Source organism: Camelus bactrianus, chromosome 11 (assembly GCF_048773025.1).
Source record: "Camelus bactrianus isolate YW-2024 breed Bactrian camel chromosome 11, ASM4877302v1, whole genome shotgun sequence".
Classification (NCBI taxonomy): Eukaryota; Metazoa; Chordata; class Mammalia; order Artiodactyla; family Camelidae; genus Camelus; species Camelus bactrianus.
Window position 1 is genome coordinate 68,052,570 of NC_133549.1, and position 17,335 is coordinate 68,069,904.

Here is a 17,335-nt window from a genome sequence, read left to right on the forward strand (position 1 = left end):
AGTAAAAGAGAGAAGGTAATTGCTCTACAGCTAATGAGATGCTCCCAGAATTTCCGAGTTTGCACTTTCCCAGTCTTAATAGCACAAAAATCCATGAAAACTACTTCTAAATAGGAAGGCTCATAATAGTGTATTAATATTCTTAGCAATGATGGCAGCAATAACTTTTTTTTTAATGGAAGTACTGGGGATTGAACCCAGGACCTTGTGCATGCTAAGCACTGAGCTATACCTTCACCCCCATAACTTCCTATTAATGGTTCTGCATATGATGTCCAATAAGGAGAAAGTGACCAATATTGCACTGAAGGAAACTACTTCAGTTCCTTAATTTTTGGCACTATGCTCCATAATGAATCTACATAGAAGTTTGAAAGATATTACCAAATATCTCACTGAGCAGTATCTTCCAGCACAATGAATTCAATATATTTCATTTATTTTTCCAGTTGGATATCCTGAAAATCATTGATTTGGGATGAAAAACTGCATCAACATAAAGACTGTGAAGTTGGTAATTTTCTGGAATCTTTCCAAACGTTAATGGTGACAAAGCTGCAAAGAATATAAAGATGGGCCACTTGACAGAGATGTCAGGAGGCACAGGTCACTGATTCCCCACTCACTGCCTCTTCTGATAATGCAAGAGATGCAGGAGACACCAGCAATCTCTGCGAAGGGGCTCTGTGGAGCAGTCCAATGCTAGGCACCAAAACCACAAACAGGTGGCCATGGATGAATGAATAAATGAACAACCCCTCCTGGAGTGTATGATGGGTGCCCAGCATGGCGCTGAGGGCTCTCTTATCTCAGGGAGTCCTCCTTATAACTCTGTGAGGTGGATATATTACCTCAACTGTACAAATGAAGAAATTAAGGCTCCCAAGGTCAAAGAGGTAAAATTCAAATTCAGATCAACTTTCTAAAAATCCAAATGACATAACTGAATATTGATTATTCTCTCCACAAACATTTATTGTGCCCCTCTTCTGTATATACCTCCCTCATTATACTTTTCTTTCTGTACTGAAATAACTGTCTCATTTCCCAGTCTGATTATAACCCCTTAAATTCGGGAACCAGGGCGTTCGTGCTTTCATATATCCAGTATCTAACACAATGCCTGGCACATACCTAAACACCCAATACTTTTAATTTGTTATTAGTCCAAAAAAAAAAAAAAAAAGAAAAAGAGACTAAGTTGTACATTTTTGGCTTTTATTTTCTCTGCTAGGTAGACAGCCTATCATTTCTCAAGGAAAGACTGGTAAAGAAAAGGGATACCCCCAAAAGATTACTTGGCATTACTTCTTCTTAAAGCTAAAAAATGATTAAAGTTTGTATTTCATTAGTCCAAGTAACTTTAATAAGAAAAAGCATTCATGCTAGTGTTGTGGTAGACGGATACAAAATAAATAAGGCACATGGGTGGGGAGGGAGGAAAGGCACTCTGTTATTATAAGAAATGAAAAAGATTTGACAAAAAATTATTTCTGTGCTGTTAACTGAATTCAGAGGATAATAATCTGATGTAATATATATGACCCTCTAAAGTGGCATTTGCTCGGAGTCTGAATTCAACAGGCTGTAATGCATTATTTATTCACAAATTACTGCGAAGCTGGCTCTGGTTCCTAAGACATTGTCTAGACTCCCTAGTCTCCTCTAAGGCTATATGGCAGGCTAGAGGATAAAGATATTTTTAAAAAATCTCCTTTTCCTCTAAGAAAGAAAAAATACATCTACTAGAATTATCAAAGGCTGAATAAGTTGAAAGGTGGGGGGAGGAGGGTAAACAAGCTTCTTTCGACTCATTAGTACAGTTGTCATTCTTAATTTTTTAAATATATTTTTTGTTGTTTTTTGGGGGGCTATTTAGGTTTAGTTATTTATTTATCTTAATGGAGGTACTGGGGATTGAACCTAGGACCTCATGCATGCTAAGTACACACTCCACCACTAAGCACACACTCTACCATTGAGCTAAACCCTCTCCCACTACAGCTGTCATTCTTTAAATCCCTAATTCTTTATTTTAAAATGTCCATAAACCCCAATGGCCATAATTCTGAAAGGCATCTGCAGCTAAACATGGCTAGAAGAGGGATAAAAATGAAAAGACCTACTCAGATCCTCAAGACATCCTTTAGTCCCATCTTCTTCATTCCAAGTCTGATTTAAAGGCTAAGTTTGATCTGCCTACAGGTCCAGCTAGCTCCAGAAATCTGGAGAAGGAGTCTCTCTTCTCTTATCCAGCCCCTTGCTTTTCATCTGCTTCTTAATGATCTCTGCAGCCCCAGACTTGAGAGCACAGGGACCCTTTACCAACCTGAGAACTCTGAAGAGACACATAAATTTCAGGCTGGTTTGAGACAAACTTGCTAATAAAGGTCATTTTTTCTGTCACCCTCTCCTGGATCCAGACCCAGTGTTACTCAGTGCTCCCTTGCCTCTTCTTGTCTATCCTCCAACCAGAACAAAGAGCCAATGAAAATCCTTTCTTTAGACAGAATGAATTTCAGAGTTAAAGCTGACTCAAACACTGCCGCCTCTGGGAAAACTTCCTGAGCGGTCCCTCGCTTTCTTCCTTCACAGACTGATTCACATGTCGCCCTTTATACTCTAATTGCACCATATAAATATCTCTAGTACTGTACTTATAACACTGGGCAAGAATTTCTGGTTCACTTAGCTCACCTTTATAAGCTTCTTGGAAGCAGGGGCAATATTTTATTCATCTCTGAATCTTAAGCATTCAGCACAGCTCCTGGAAAGCTAGTAAGTTAGTGTAACTTAGTAGTTCAAAGCAGACTCTAGAGGCAAACTGCCTGGAATCAAATCTCAGCTCCTTCTTTATTATATGAGAGAACTTGGGCAAGTTATTTAACTTTTTTGTGCCTCAGTTTCATTTGTTAAATGTGGATAATTATAGTGTGGTGAAGATTAAATGAAACAAAGTACATAAAGCACTTAGAATAGTGCTTGGCTCATGGTAAACCCTCAGGAGGCCCTGGCTAGTATTTTTACTATGTATGCATTCAAATTTTTGTTAAAATGCTTGGTACTGCTAGAGGGCTATACCCACAGACTGTAGCTGGAAGAGCAAGTACAGATTAAACACTGAACTAGAAATTCAGTCATCTTCCTTCATACTACTTTTCATTTTACTGTATCACATTCGATTATATTGCAAGTTAGATATTCTGCTGTGTGTGAGACTAAAAAATTACCACTGCATTCTGAATTCCAAATAATTGATCTTTGAACCTCTGATATGCTGGTACACAGCTCATTCATAAGATAAGGAGCAAATGGTTGATAAGACTATTTGAATGACAGATTGAAGAAAAATTTCCACCAGAGAAAGATAAAATTTTCATGATTTATTTATGAGCTCCTTTTTTCTTGAGGCCAGTTTCAAATGAACTTAGAATGTAAAAGATATTTGATGACGGGAAAATCCTGGAGATTGCCAAGTACTACAAAAGGTATCACTAACATACTGACTCTGGAATTGCAATGTTATCGGCAAATCAAAAAATGTAATCTCTAACAGTTTTCTGCACTTTAATGATTACTCTGAAAGGTCAGATTCAGAAGTACTAATTAATGCCTTTTAAAAATCATGGCTAGATCATATATTTTAAGCAACAAACTATCATTCAAAATTTTTCCTTTCATTCTCCAAAAGATAGGAATTAGAAAAGCACTGCTTTGTACAGTTTTTACAGCATAATTATCAAGACTTCATTTACAACACCAAAGGAGCTTTACATCACCATGGACATTCTACCATGTATATTTCCAGTTTGCTTCTACAGTCAGAGAAACCTAGAAGCCTCAAATGATAGCAAAATGGAGCTACAGGGTGTAAAGGGAACTGCAAGAAGTTAAACCAGAGTTTGGCTTTGGGTTTTATCTCTCTCTTTCTTTTTTTTAAACATATTTTCTTATTTAACTCACCCTGAGGACTAACTTGGTTTCATCAGGGCAAGACTTTGGACCTACGTCACAATGTGGTACAGAAAGACAACAGAATTAGCTTTAAAAAGTGTTGAGATCAAGTCACGGGTTACTGACTTACAAAGAATTACTGAGGGCAATTAAGGTGTTATTCTATTATTTTTATGTATTTCTATTTTTTAAAGTAATTATTATTTCCTAAAGTATCTCTTGGTGAGCCAGGCAAAGAAAGATTACTTTGGATAGATCATGTTATTGATCCAATTTGTTAATTTTTATAGGATAAACAGATGTCTGGATTTAAGAAATAAGTAAAGTCAAAATAAATAACTTGAAAGACGCAAGAAATAAAACTATTTTATATGGTTAAAATAGCAGATTCCTGTTTTTTTGTTTTTTGGTTTTTTTTTTTTTTACATTTGGGGAAACAATGCTATATATGGCCTTTCCTCAAAAGAGTTTTATAAGGGTAAAGCAGTTCATGTTGGCTAAGTACTTCACATTTTTTAGAAAAAATAAACTAGTAAAAACATTTTACTACTGTGACCAAATATAAAGTTACAAATTTTCTATGGTGAGGAGTTATTTTTAATAGATTTGTTTGTTTGTTTCTTTAACCTTTAAACAAATACCTGGCTCCTTAGAGTTATAAATACCTAAAAGAGACAAACACTCTTTAATAACCCTTTTAATGATTTTCAGAAAATTCAAGCTGAAAACATCTAAGGATGAAATAAGAAAGTACAGATTTATTACTATCCACATTCTGCTTTGTAGAGGCAAGAGTGGAAGAATAAAACTAAAGGAAACCCAATGAACACATCTCATTTTGCGTCTCAGATTTAATTAAATCAAAAGCCAACTCTCCATCTTTAAGTTTACATAATAAGAGTCAGTTTCCAGGGGGGAAAAAAAAAACCAAAACAGGCTATTAAGATAAAAAGAAATCTGCTCTGCCAAGAGTGTTCTAGTTCTAGAAAATGTTTGATTGATAGCCTTGCTTTCTGGTCTCCTTTCCCACACTCTTTTGGCCAGGAAAAGAGCTGAGGTTTGTCTTTTGATATGGTCCTCTGCATTCAGGAAAAGATAGCTTTAATTCTACTCAGCATTTTAAAGAGATGAGCACAAAGACATCAGCTTGATGTCTTTGGGTAGGTATTCTGGAATTTCCTTAGGCACTTGTAATCATTTAGTTGTAGCTATTTTTATTAAGTTCCTTTAATATTTAAGTTAACCCTCTTTTTTTTTTTCTCTACTCTTATTCGCAGATGAGAATAATTAGCATAGTTCTTTATGTCTCCCTTTAATCTTTCTTTCTGACTGAATAAATCTAGTTAACTTCAATATTTTTTTCTTGAAGACTGGGAATATAAAATGTCACTGTTACTCTTTGAACTATAGCTAATTTGCTTTCAGATAATTGATACTCATGCCTTATTAAAATAAGATAATCTGATTGGTTATACAATAAGCATGTGAACCCCAAACTTATAATAAAAAAGTTCATGCTACAAACCGGAATGCTACTTGATGATGCTTCTTCAGTTTCCTTGTTGTGTATTCTGGAGTTGGCTTCTTCCTTCTTGTATAAATTAGTTTTTGGTTTTCTTTGACATAATGACAGTTCCTTTTTCTCCTCCCCCTCAGTTAAAATTAATCATAATCTTTCAAAGAGTTCTCTATTACCTTTCATTTTTGACTGACATCCTACTTGCTGCAGTCCTCAAGAAATCAATGAATATATTAACCTAAATTAGACTTGGCACCTGTCTCCAAGGAACTCAGCTCAATAGTTCTTGGTAGCCTTAGATGGAATTTTTAATAACTTCAAAAGATATTTAAAAAAACCTAACTGTGTATTCTTAAGTCATTCTTTCAAACTCATGTTTTTTGAGTTACCAAATAGAGACGTAAGGGTAGAATAAAACATGTATGACCAGAATTAAGAGCATTAAAACACTTTTAAAAATGTAACAAGCTAGTGATTGCCATGAAAAGAAACTGAATGGCTAGTTTAGGTAGTATCTTATAAACACAAAAGCACTGTACTCAGTCATAAGATTCAACTTGAGGGGCAAAGGAACTGGGAAAAGATGGTGCTAAAGAAGGGAGACTACAGATATTCAAGAAATTTATTTTATTTTTTCTGCTCCTAAAATTTAGAACATTTTGTTTTTCTTTAGAGCTCTAAATAAGTCAGGTACAGAAACCTCATCTCACACTGAAAGCAACAGCAATCAGACAAAGAAGAGGAAAGAGTTCAGTCTGAAAAACTGAGTTGGAATCCTGGTTGTACCATTTAACAGCTCTGTTTTAATTTTTATCTTTTTGAGTTTCAGTTTTTAACATCTGTAACACAGGTATAATACCACAAACCCAATAGCGTTGGCAAGACTTAAAATAAAGAAGGCAGTAGTATCTGTAAATTGCCTGGCTCATAGTTGGCATTCAATTAATGTTCATAGACTTTTCCCCTTTCTTTGACCCCTCTGGAAATTAAATTTGACAGATAAGTAGGGTCCTCTTCACTCTCAAAGCTACTGTGGTGAGAAAAAGAAATAACTAAATGGAGTTATAAATCCCCTTGATCTGAAATTTTAAAGTAGATAAGTAAGCAATGAAATAAAACTGGGACGAGATAAATAGAAAGAATGATGGAACTATAAAACCCACATGGAAGTTAAGATACTGTTAATTATTTCCATTTTCCTCTTGGCTGTGATGATATTATATTTCATTTTCAGTGAGGGGAGAAATTGCCCAAACTTGAAAAGTGAAATTGTTTCATAGAAACAAAAATTGCTTCCATTTTCCAATGTTTTATCAGAAAACTATTTCAAAATGGAATAAGAAAGCAAGGCCTTTCAGTCATTCATCTGAGATGATCTGTTATGTGTCTACTGTATGCCAACTGCCATACTAAAGGGCAGAGGGTACATAAGAGAAAGTGAAAGAATACCTATTAAAGGCATAGTACCTGCCAAGTGTTGCTGGGCACGTACCACTGTGCTAGTTTACTAGGGCTGCGTAATAAAATAACACCGACTGGGTGACAAACAATAGAAATTCATTTTTTCATAGTTCTGGAGGCTGGAAGTTCAAGATCAAGGTACAGGCAGGGGAGGGCATAGCTCAGTGGTAAAATGTATGCCTAGCATGCACAAGGTCCTGAGTTCAATCCCCAAAACTACCACTTAAATAAATAAATAAACCTAATTACTCCCCCACCAAAAAACCCCCCCACAAGAACCAAGATCAAGGTATAGGCAGAGGTGGTTTCCTCTGAGGCTCTCTCCTTGGCTTGCAGTTGGCTGCCTTCTTGCTGTCTCTTCAACATGGTTGTGCCCTACAAGCCCACCCCTGGTGTCTGTGTCTTTTTGTGTGTCCAAATTTCCTCTCCTTGTAAGTGTATCAGTAAGACTGGATTAGGGCCCATCCTAATGGCCACATTTTAACTTAATTACATCTTTAAAGGCCCTATGTCCAAACATATTCACATTCTGAGGTACTGGGGGTTAGGCCTCAACATATGAAATCTGGCGGAACAAAATTTAACCCGTAAGAAACATCATCTCCCGTAACCATCACCCAGTTTTACAAATGAGGATCTTATCCCTGAGAGAACAAATAATTCATCTAATGTTACATAGACAGTAAGTGGCAGAAACAAAATTTTAACCCAGGTCTCATTATGGGAGCACCAAAGCCTCTGCTCTTCCTCAAAGAATTACTGTCTAGTTGGGAACACACAGTACTGACTCATGAAACTTTAAATATGGGGGTTATTGATAAGAAGGCACTTATTCACTGAACTTGTATCATTATATGGAAAGAAGGGATTCAGGATTAATAAACACATTCATATAATACATAGGACATTTGTTACATGGTAGGCTGGGCTCTTTCATGAAAGAGTCTATTGGTTTCCTTACACGAGGAATTACTGATTGGCAAACGAACAGTCTTGGTATGTGTTGGTCCAAAGCCTGCAGATGATTCTAAGTCAATGTCAAATACATGAGGGCTCTCCAGAATAAGTATCTTAGATATGACTGTTTTTCAGATTTCTTTTTTCCTGCATTTGGGCATAGGCTGTGTGCAGGTACACACGTATGAAATCCCTAATTTGCTTTATAACATTCTACCTTATAGGCGATCTGCACAATACATTAGTGGGCTTTAAAGCTCTATAGCATCACAGGATAAAAGACAGAAGTCCCATGCTCTGTCTCTTGAGGCTCCCTTGTGTGTCCAGGAATGAATGTTAGGCTAGATTGTGGTCAGGTTGGCACCTGCTCCATGCTCTGGATGACCCTGTGTTGGTTTAAGGTTTGTTTAAAGCATTATTCTAGCTTGTGCTTTATTCTCTAAGTATATTTTATGGATCTATACGCTATATTAAATTGTAATTATATAATTAATAAGTTAAATAATTTACATTCCCAGATTATGTTCTGATGTTTCCAAAGAAGATCACTCCAGGTATGCAGAATAGGGGCCAAGGCATATGTCTAGAATCCGAGTGCACACCCACTCTTACACAAACTGCTAGACTTCTGAAAGCAGGAGGTAAAACTCCCAAGTGAAAGATGTCCTCCCTATACCAGCAGGTAAGAAACTAAGACACAACTGTGGACATGTAACTAAAATATATGGGAGACTAAGGAAGATAAGAATTATTTTCACAAGGTCTGTTTGAACACATTACTCTCAACTGTAAATCCCCTTTTCTGGTGATAAGAATGCAAAAATGGTGATAAAGGTAAATTGCTTCTCTTTGTTCAACTTAGTATATAAACAGTTAGGCCTAGCCACTTCTGTGGGTCTTCATTTTCTTATGGGGTTTCCCACGCTCTCCTGCTAACCTGTTTTTCTGTCAATTTAAAAATGTAGGTCCAGGTGGTGGAGACTCCAGGAGGGTAAAGTTTTGCATCCCTTGAACTATATACATAATAAATATAAAGTACTTACCATATATTAAAGGAGCTACAAGAGCCTACTGAAGGAGGCTAAATTGTGGTGATCCATTACTGTGTTATTTTGAAGTAAATTCTTTGAATATTAAATACATGATTTTCAAAGAAAACAGTACAAAAGCACACTCCAAAGTTAGATCTGATTTTTAGTATTATCTATGCTTCTGCTACTCTCCTTGAGAATGAATATTAAAGAGTGTTTTTATCAATAATGGGAATTCAGTTGTGATTTTTCCAACTGTCTCAACTGAGTTTAGTGGGTGGAAGAGGTGGGAATAGTACATCAGAATCTCTGGGGAAAAGTGGGGGAGCAGATAAACAGTCATAGTTTAAAAACAAAGCAGTGCTTTTCTCCAATACTTTCATGTGTTTTTAGTCATAGTATTTAATATTTTGAAATTTCAAATAACACTAAAGTAGGGCATATGTTAATTAAAAAAGGAGAAATACCAGCAGGAGGAAATTTTTTAAAATCTGAAGAAACAGAGACTTCACTTTTTTGTCTTCAGATAAAAGTGCAGATTAGAAGGCATTTAGTGAATGTTTTGAACTGAATGGACTCAGTAGCCAACTAACCCAAAACATACTTAATTCAACAAATGTATGCATAGAAAAAGGAAATGCTCTTATAGAGCTGTGTCCAGGAACTGAATACCACGATGGTCTGAAGTTTAAATGGAAAAGTAAATCCCCAAAGACAGTATGACCCCTTTGCAACTCTGAGCATACATATTTATATTCTGACATTCTGTGTTTCCAGCTGTTATTACCTTCGTAAACTTTCATAGAAAGAGCTCCTTTTTATTCCCTCATCTTCACCTCCTACGCCTTCTACATAATAAATATATATGCTCAAGTTGAGAACTGTTCTGACCCCTGCATTTCTTTTTCCTCAAGCTGGGTTTCCCAAGACAAGTAAGATTTTCAATTTGGACTTTTTCGGCTTTCAGTCTCAGAACCACCTTACTCTACACTTACTCTAAGACATTTTTACAGAACATATTATTTCCTACCTGCTGTCAGGCTACAGATCACTGATAAGGTTCACACCAATCAGTTCTTACAGCTGGAGGTAGACTGAAAGAATGTCTACAGTGCAGGCCCTCCCAACCCAGCAACTCTATGTGCAGATATGATGGACAGTGCCCTGAAGTTCAAGGAATACCTACCTCTAGCTTCAGAACATCGTGCTGAAGTTTACGCTGAAATTCAAGGAAGTTTTTGATTGTCAGCTTCCCCTTGAGATCAGGTCCAAAAAAGTAGGTTGTGAGGGCTGAACACAAGCCAGACTTGAGGGTGTTACCAGTAGTAGTACGGTCTCTGTGACGCATACCCATGCTCGTCTGGGAGCGAATGATGCTCTGGACCTAATGGAGAAGCAAACCCCCATACAGAAAATATTACAAAGTGAAAAATATAGAAAAGTAAAAATAATAATTCTTGTTTACTGTGTATCTACACTGTGCCCCAATTCTCTCTTTTCATGTTTACTACAATCCTGTAAGTCCTATGATTATCCTCCTTTTACAGACGAGGAACTGAGATGCTCTGTTAAATAACCTGCTCAAGGTCTAGCAGCTAGCAAGTAGCAGAACTGGTATTCTAACACAGAAGTCTGACACCTTTATAACTGGGCTGCTTTTAAAAAACTCTCTTCAGAAAGGAGTATGCATTTGTTTTTGAGGTTCAAAACCTCTCACACAACCTCGGGAATACCTTCCATATCTCAGGAGACTTTTAAAAATTTCACACTTCTCACTACCAACTCTCCAATTGTGACGAGAGGCAGTATACTTATATGCAAATACTTGATATCTAAGAGAGAGAACACATTTATTAGAATGATAATGTGAAATACAAAGTTGGCATGAAATAATTCTCCAAGAGAAGATGGGGAATTAGTTTAATCTTTCAAGAAGTTTTAAATGAACTTTTGAGAAAGGATAATTTTGGGGACTATCAACTGTGGCCTAACTATATAAGATGTGTTTTTTGAGGATAATGTATGATTGCTATAGCAATTTTTAAAAACTAGTTCCTGCAGTCTTTTCTACTTCTTTACCCGCTAAAAAACACAACTATTCAGAATAATTAAAAGTCACTATATGTAAGGATAGATAATAAAGGTATGTTATATAAATAAACAATATATATAGCCTTGAGGATGATGATTTTTAAATGGTCAAATTAGAAAAGCATAATACGTAGACACTTAAGGTATGTAACAATAGATTTATCTTAGTTAAATGTTTTTTATTTCTTTCATTTATTACCTATCACCATAAAAAAAGATTTATTTAAGGCAATTTAAAAGTGTCTGGCTTTATAAAAGGTCAAAATAGTATAATGGAAAGATACTAGATGAAGAATCAGGACACATGGGGCCTAATTCTGTTGCTCTGCAGTGAAAGCAGAATTTATGCAGGTCATTTAGGTCACCAAGGCTTCTTTGGGCCTTAGTTTTCTCAACAGAAAATTTCAGTTAGAGTACATATTTCTAAGTCTCCTTATAAGTCTAAGTTAATATCATAAACTTTTTTTTTATTGAGTTATAGTCATTTTACAATGTTGTGTCAAATTCCAGTGTAGAGCACAATTTTTCAGTCATGCATGAACATACATATATTGTCACATTTTTTTTTCACTGTGAGCTACCACAAGATCTTGTATATATTTCCCTGTGCTATACAGTATAATCTTGTTTATCTATTCTACATATGCCTGTCAGTATCTACAAATTTTGAACTCCCAGTCTGTCCCTTCCCCCCCACCCCGCCCCCTTGGCAACCACAAGTTTGTATTCTATGTCTATGAGCCTGTTTCTGTTTTGCATTTATGTTCTTTTTTTTTTAGATTCCACATATGAGCGATCTCATATGGTATTTTTCTTTCTCTTTCTGGCTTACTTCACTTAGAATGACATTCTCCAGGAACATCCATGTTGCTGCAAATGGCATTATGTTGTCGGTTTTTATGGCTGAACAGTATTCCATTGTATAAATATACCACAGCTTCTTTATCCAGTCATCTGTTGGTGGACATTTAGGCTGCTTCCATGTTTTGGCTATTGTAAATAGTGCTGCTATGAACATTGGGGTGCAGGTGTCTTTTTGAAGTAGGGTTCCTTCTGAATATATGTCCAGGAGCGGGATTCCTGAGTCATATGGTAAGTCTATTCCTAGTCTTTTGAGGAATCTCCATACTGTTTTCCACAGTGGCTGCACCAAACTGCATTCCCACCAGAAGTGTAGGAGGGTTCCCTTTTCTCCACAGCCTCTCCAGCACTTGTCATTTGTGGACTTTTGAATGATGGCCTTTCTGACTGGTGTGAGGTGATACCTCATCGTAGTTTTGATTTGCATTTCTCTGATAATTAGAAATATAGAGCATTTTTTTCATAAGCCTATTGAATATTATAAACTTTTGGTTATGATGTTTTTCTAGGTTCATGATTTATTATGTAAATAAGATTAATTGACATTTGTTTCTCATGCACATAGAGACTTGAAAGACAGGTATACAGTGGACTTTTAACATTATTTGTTGAAGTTTTTTAGACTTTAATTGAAGCACAGGATAATCAGAACAGCGCTTCTTCTACTTGAAGGTAATACACAATTCATTTTATCTAAGAGTGAGAATTGAAGAATCTTCCAGCAGCAGCGAACCAGTATTGGGCATCGGCAGCAGGACTTGTCATGAGAGTTTGTGAGGCAGTATCATGTGGTTTAACATCTGTGTTACTGAGTCCCAGAAAGAGAGGTGAGAGAGACTGGTGCCAAAAACAATATTTTAAAAAGAAATAATGACTATTTCAAGTTGGATAAAAATCATAAATTTACAGATATAAATAGGTCATCAAATACTAAGAAGTATAAATACAAAGAAAACCACACAGAGGCACATCATAATCAAACATCTAGAAACCAAAGATAAAAAGAGAAAATCTGGAAAGCAGAGGGAGAAAAACAAATTACATATAAAGGAACAATGATTCAAATAACCAGTTTCTTATCATCAGAAATAATCAGAAGCAATGAAACAACAACTGAGAATTTTGCTTCTCTATCAGGAACTCTATATCTAGAATTTCCTTCCAAAAATAATGATGACATAAATTAATTCATTGCCAACAAATGTGTTGTATAAGAAACACTAAAGAAAATTTTTCCAACTGAAGGGAGAAGATACCAAATGGAAACTAGGATCTTCAGAAAGGAATAAAGGGCATCAGAAACGGTAAATATGTGAGTAAACTTAACAAATGATTTTTTTTCTTATTTTCTTTTAAAAAACATGATTGTCAAAACCCTACTTCAAAAATTATGATGTATTATGGGATTTATAATATAGGCAAATATAATACATAGGATAACTATAGCATAAAGGAAGGAGAGGGGGTAAATTGGATATATACAAATATAAATTGTAAAATTTCTGCATTTTATATGAAGTAGTACAATATTAATTCTAAGTAGATTGTGTATATTTAAGAATGTATGTTGCGGGGGTAGGTTTAGTTCAGTGGTAGAGTATGTGCTTCATATGCACAAGGTCCTAGGTTTAATCTCCAGTACCTCCATTAAAAAAAAAAAAAGTAAACCTAATTACCCACTCCACCAAAAGAAAACAAATTAAGAATGTATGTTGTGAAGTTTGGGGTTTTGAGCAGGAGCCATCCTTCTCCTTGCTTGGTGCCTGCAACCACTATAAAAATAATGCAGAGAGGTATACCTAAAACACCAGATAAGTTAAACCAGAATTCTTGAAAAATATTTATTTAACCTCAGAGAAGGCAAGAACATAGACTAGAGGAACAGAAATCAGAAATAACAAACAGAAAACAAATAGCAAAAATGGTAGATCTAAATCCAATTAAATCAATGTCAAATGTTAATGGATTAAATACTGCAATTGAAAAGGCAAAGACTGTCAGAATGGATAAAAAAGCAAGACCTAACTATATGCATTCTATAAAAATTACACTTTAAATACAAAGAAACAGATTTAAAGTACATGAATGGAAAAGATATATTATGAAAACAGTAAGCATAAGAAGGTTGGAGTTGCTAGTCACATAAAACAGACTTTAAGACAAAGACTATTACTGAAGATAAAGAGTGACATTTAATAGTGACAAAAGGATTGATTCACCAGGAAGACATAACAATCAGAAATGTACAGAGGACCTCAAAATACATAAAGCTAATAAACAAGATTATACTGTATAGCACAGGGAAATATATACAAGATATTGTGGTAGCTCACAGCAAAAAAAAATATGACAATGAATATATGTATGTTCATGTATAACTGAAAAATTGTGCTCTACACTGGAAATTTGACACAACATTGTAAAATGACTATAACTTAATAAAAAAAGTTTAAAATAAATAAATAAAACAAAACAAAACATAAAGCTGAAATTGACAGATTTAAGGGAAACAAACAAGTACATAATTATAGTTGTGGATTTTAACAACCCATTATCAACAACTGTTAGAGCAATTCAGTTAAAGAAAATCAGCAGGGACACAGAATATCTTAACGACACTATCAACCAACTTGACAGAATTGACATTTATAGAGCAACAACTGCAGAATACACATTCTTTAAAATAACACATTGATGCTTACTAAGATAAACCATATGCTATTCTATAAAATCAGTCTCAATTAATTTAAAATAATTAAGTCATGCAGAGTATGTTTTCTGAGTAAAATGAAATTAAACAGAAATCAGTACCAATAAGATATCAAAAAAAAAAACCTCCAAATACATGGAAATTAAATGTCATACTTCTAAGCAAATATGGATCAAAAAGGAAGTAACACAGAAAACAGAAAATATTTCAAACTAGATGATAATGGAAACACAACATATCAAATTTTGTAGGATGCTGCTATAGCAGTCCTTAGAAGGAATGGTATAGTTTTAAGCGCTTATATTAGAAAAGAAGAAGACTCTCAAACCAATGACCAAAGATATTATCTTAACAAACTCATAAAAGGAGTATAAAGAAAGCCTAAAATATGTAGAAAGAAGGAAATGAGGGCAGAAATCAGTTAGAAAACACATAAACCATATAGGAAACTAACAAAGCCAAAAGTTGGTTGTTTGAAAATATAAAAAAAAAATTAGACTCCCCCAATAGCCAAAGCAATCTTGATAAAGAACAAAGCTGGAGGCATCACACTTGTGATTTCAAACCATATTTTAAAGCTATAGTTCTCAAGACTGTGGTACTGGCATAAAAACAGACACATAGATTAATTGAAAAGAATAGAGAGCCCAGAAATAAACTCATGCATATGGTCAATTAACTTATGACAAAAAGGCAAAGAATATAAAATGGAGAAAGGACAGTCTCTTCAATAAATGGTGTTGGAAAAACTGGACAGCCCCACGCAAAAGAATAAAACTGGAATACCCCCTTATACCACATACAAAAATTAACTGAAAATGCATTAAAGACTAAAGACCCAAAACCATAAAACTCCTAGAAGAAAATAAAGGGTGTAAGCTCCTTGACACCAATCTTGGCAATGATTTTTTGGATTTGACACCAAAAACAGAGGCAGCAAAAGGAAAAATGAATGCTCAGGACTACATCAAACTAAAAAGCTTTGGCACAGCAAAGGAAACTGTCAACAAAATGAAAAAGCAACCTACTGAATGGGAGAAAATATTTGCAAATCATATATTTGATAAGGAGTTAATATCCAGAATACATAAAGAACTCAACAACTTAATAACAAAACCCCAAACAATCCAATTAAAATATGGGCAGGGGATCTGAAGAGACATTTTTCTAAAGAAGACATACAGATGGCCAACAAGTACATGAAAGAAATGTTGTATGTTAATTCTATCTCAAATAAAATAAAATAAAATAGTTCTGTATAAAAAAATCACTAATTATCAGTGAAATGCAAATCAAAACCACAATGAGATATTATTTTACACCTGTTAGAATAGCTGTTATCAAAAAGACAAGAAATAATAAACACTGGTGAGGATGTGGAAAAATGGTTCCCCTCATGCACTTTTGGTAGGAATGTAAACTGGTACAGTCACTATAGAAAATAGGATAGAGGTTCCTTAAACATTAACAATAGAACTACCATATGATCCAACAACTCCACATCTGGGTTATTTATCCAAAGTAAACAAAATCACTATGTTAAAAAGAGATCTTCAGCCCCCACCATGATCACTGCAGCATTACTTACAATAGTCAAGACATGGAAACAACCTAAGTGTCCACTGACACTGACAGATGAATGGATGAAGAAACTGTGCTACACACACACACACACACACACACACACACACAATGGAGTATCATTCAGACATAAAAGAGAAGGAAATCCTGCCATTTGCAACAACATGGACAAACCTCGAGGGCACTATGCTAAATTAAATAAGCCAGACAGAAAAAGACAAGTACTGTATAACCTTACTTATATGCGGAATCTAAATAAAAAGCTGAACTCATAGATATAGAGAACAGGTTGTTGGCTGCCAGAGTGGGGGGAGAGGATAGGCAAAATGAGTGAAGACAGAATAAAGGTATAAACTCCTAGTTATAAGAAAAATAAGCCCTGGGGATGTAAGCATGGTGACTACAGTTAACAAAACTCAGTTGTGTATTTGAAAGTTGCTAAGGGAGTAGATCTTAAAAGTCTCATTACAAGAAAAAAATTTTGAACTATATGCAGTCATGCATGTTAATGAAACTTATTGTGGTAATCATTTCACAGTATATATACAGATCAAATCATTATGTCATACACTGAAAATTAATACTATATGTTAATTCTATCTCAATAAAAATAAAATAAAATTTAAAACATCAAAATAAGTTCTATTTATAATCACTTAAGGCCACCTGGTAATACCAGTAAAGAGCAGAATTGTGGAAACTGAAGATATTAGATGGACATAAGGTGCAAATTTAAATAAATACCTATAACTATTTTGAAATATTTGTTTCTATGTATTTTTTATTTAAAGATATACTATACCTGATAACTTCTTCCCACTTCATTTTTGCCCTTTTATTCATTTAAAATATAAACATGCTTTCTCCCACATATGTATTTTTTTCCTTTTTTGAAACCATTTCTAACAATCATAATAATTGTACCTGGAGAGGTACCATGGCCCTTCAATGACAGAAGTTTGATGGAAATGTAATCTCTTCCTAAGATTCAGAAGAAACTATACACATCTATGGCTGGAACCTGCTACAGTAAAAGGCATGGTACTACTTTTTCTTCTCTTAGAGAAATCCTTTCAGAACATACATCATTCATCCTTGTATTCTTGGCACTGTTTAATAAATGTTGACTGGATATATGACTGAATAGCCATAACAGCCTCTTGGCATTGT

At 34.9% G+C, this 17,335-nt stretch overlaps 1 protein-coding gene across 1 annotated transcript in view; it reads right to left on the minus strand.

Moving 5' to 3' along the window:
* Positions 1 to 17,335, minus strand: part of MICU1 (mitochondrial calcium uptake 1) — a 193,284-nt gene that overhangs the window by 51,033 nt on the left and 124,916 nt on the right. The window contains exon 8 of the mRNA XM_010963199.3: positions 10,109 to 10,306. Within this exon, the coding sequence (XP_010961501.1) occupies positions 10,109 to 10,306 (198 nt within the window). The remainder of the gene's footprint in view (positions 1 to 10,108; positions 10,307 to 17,335) is intronic.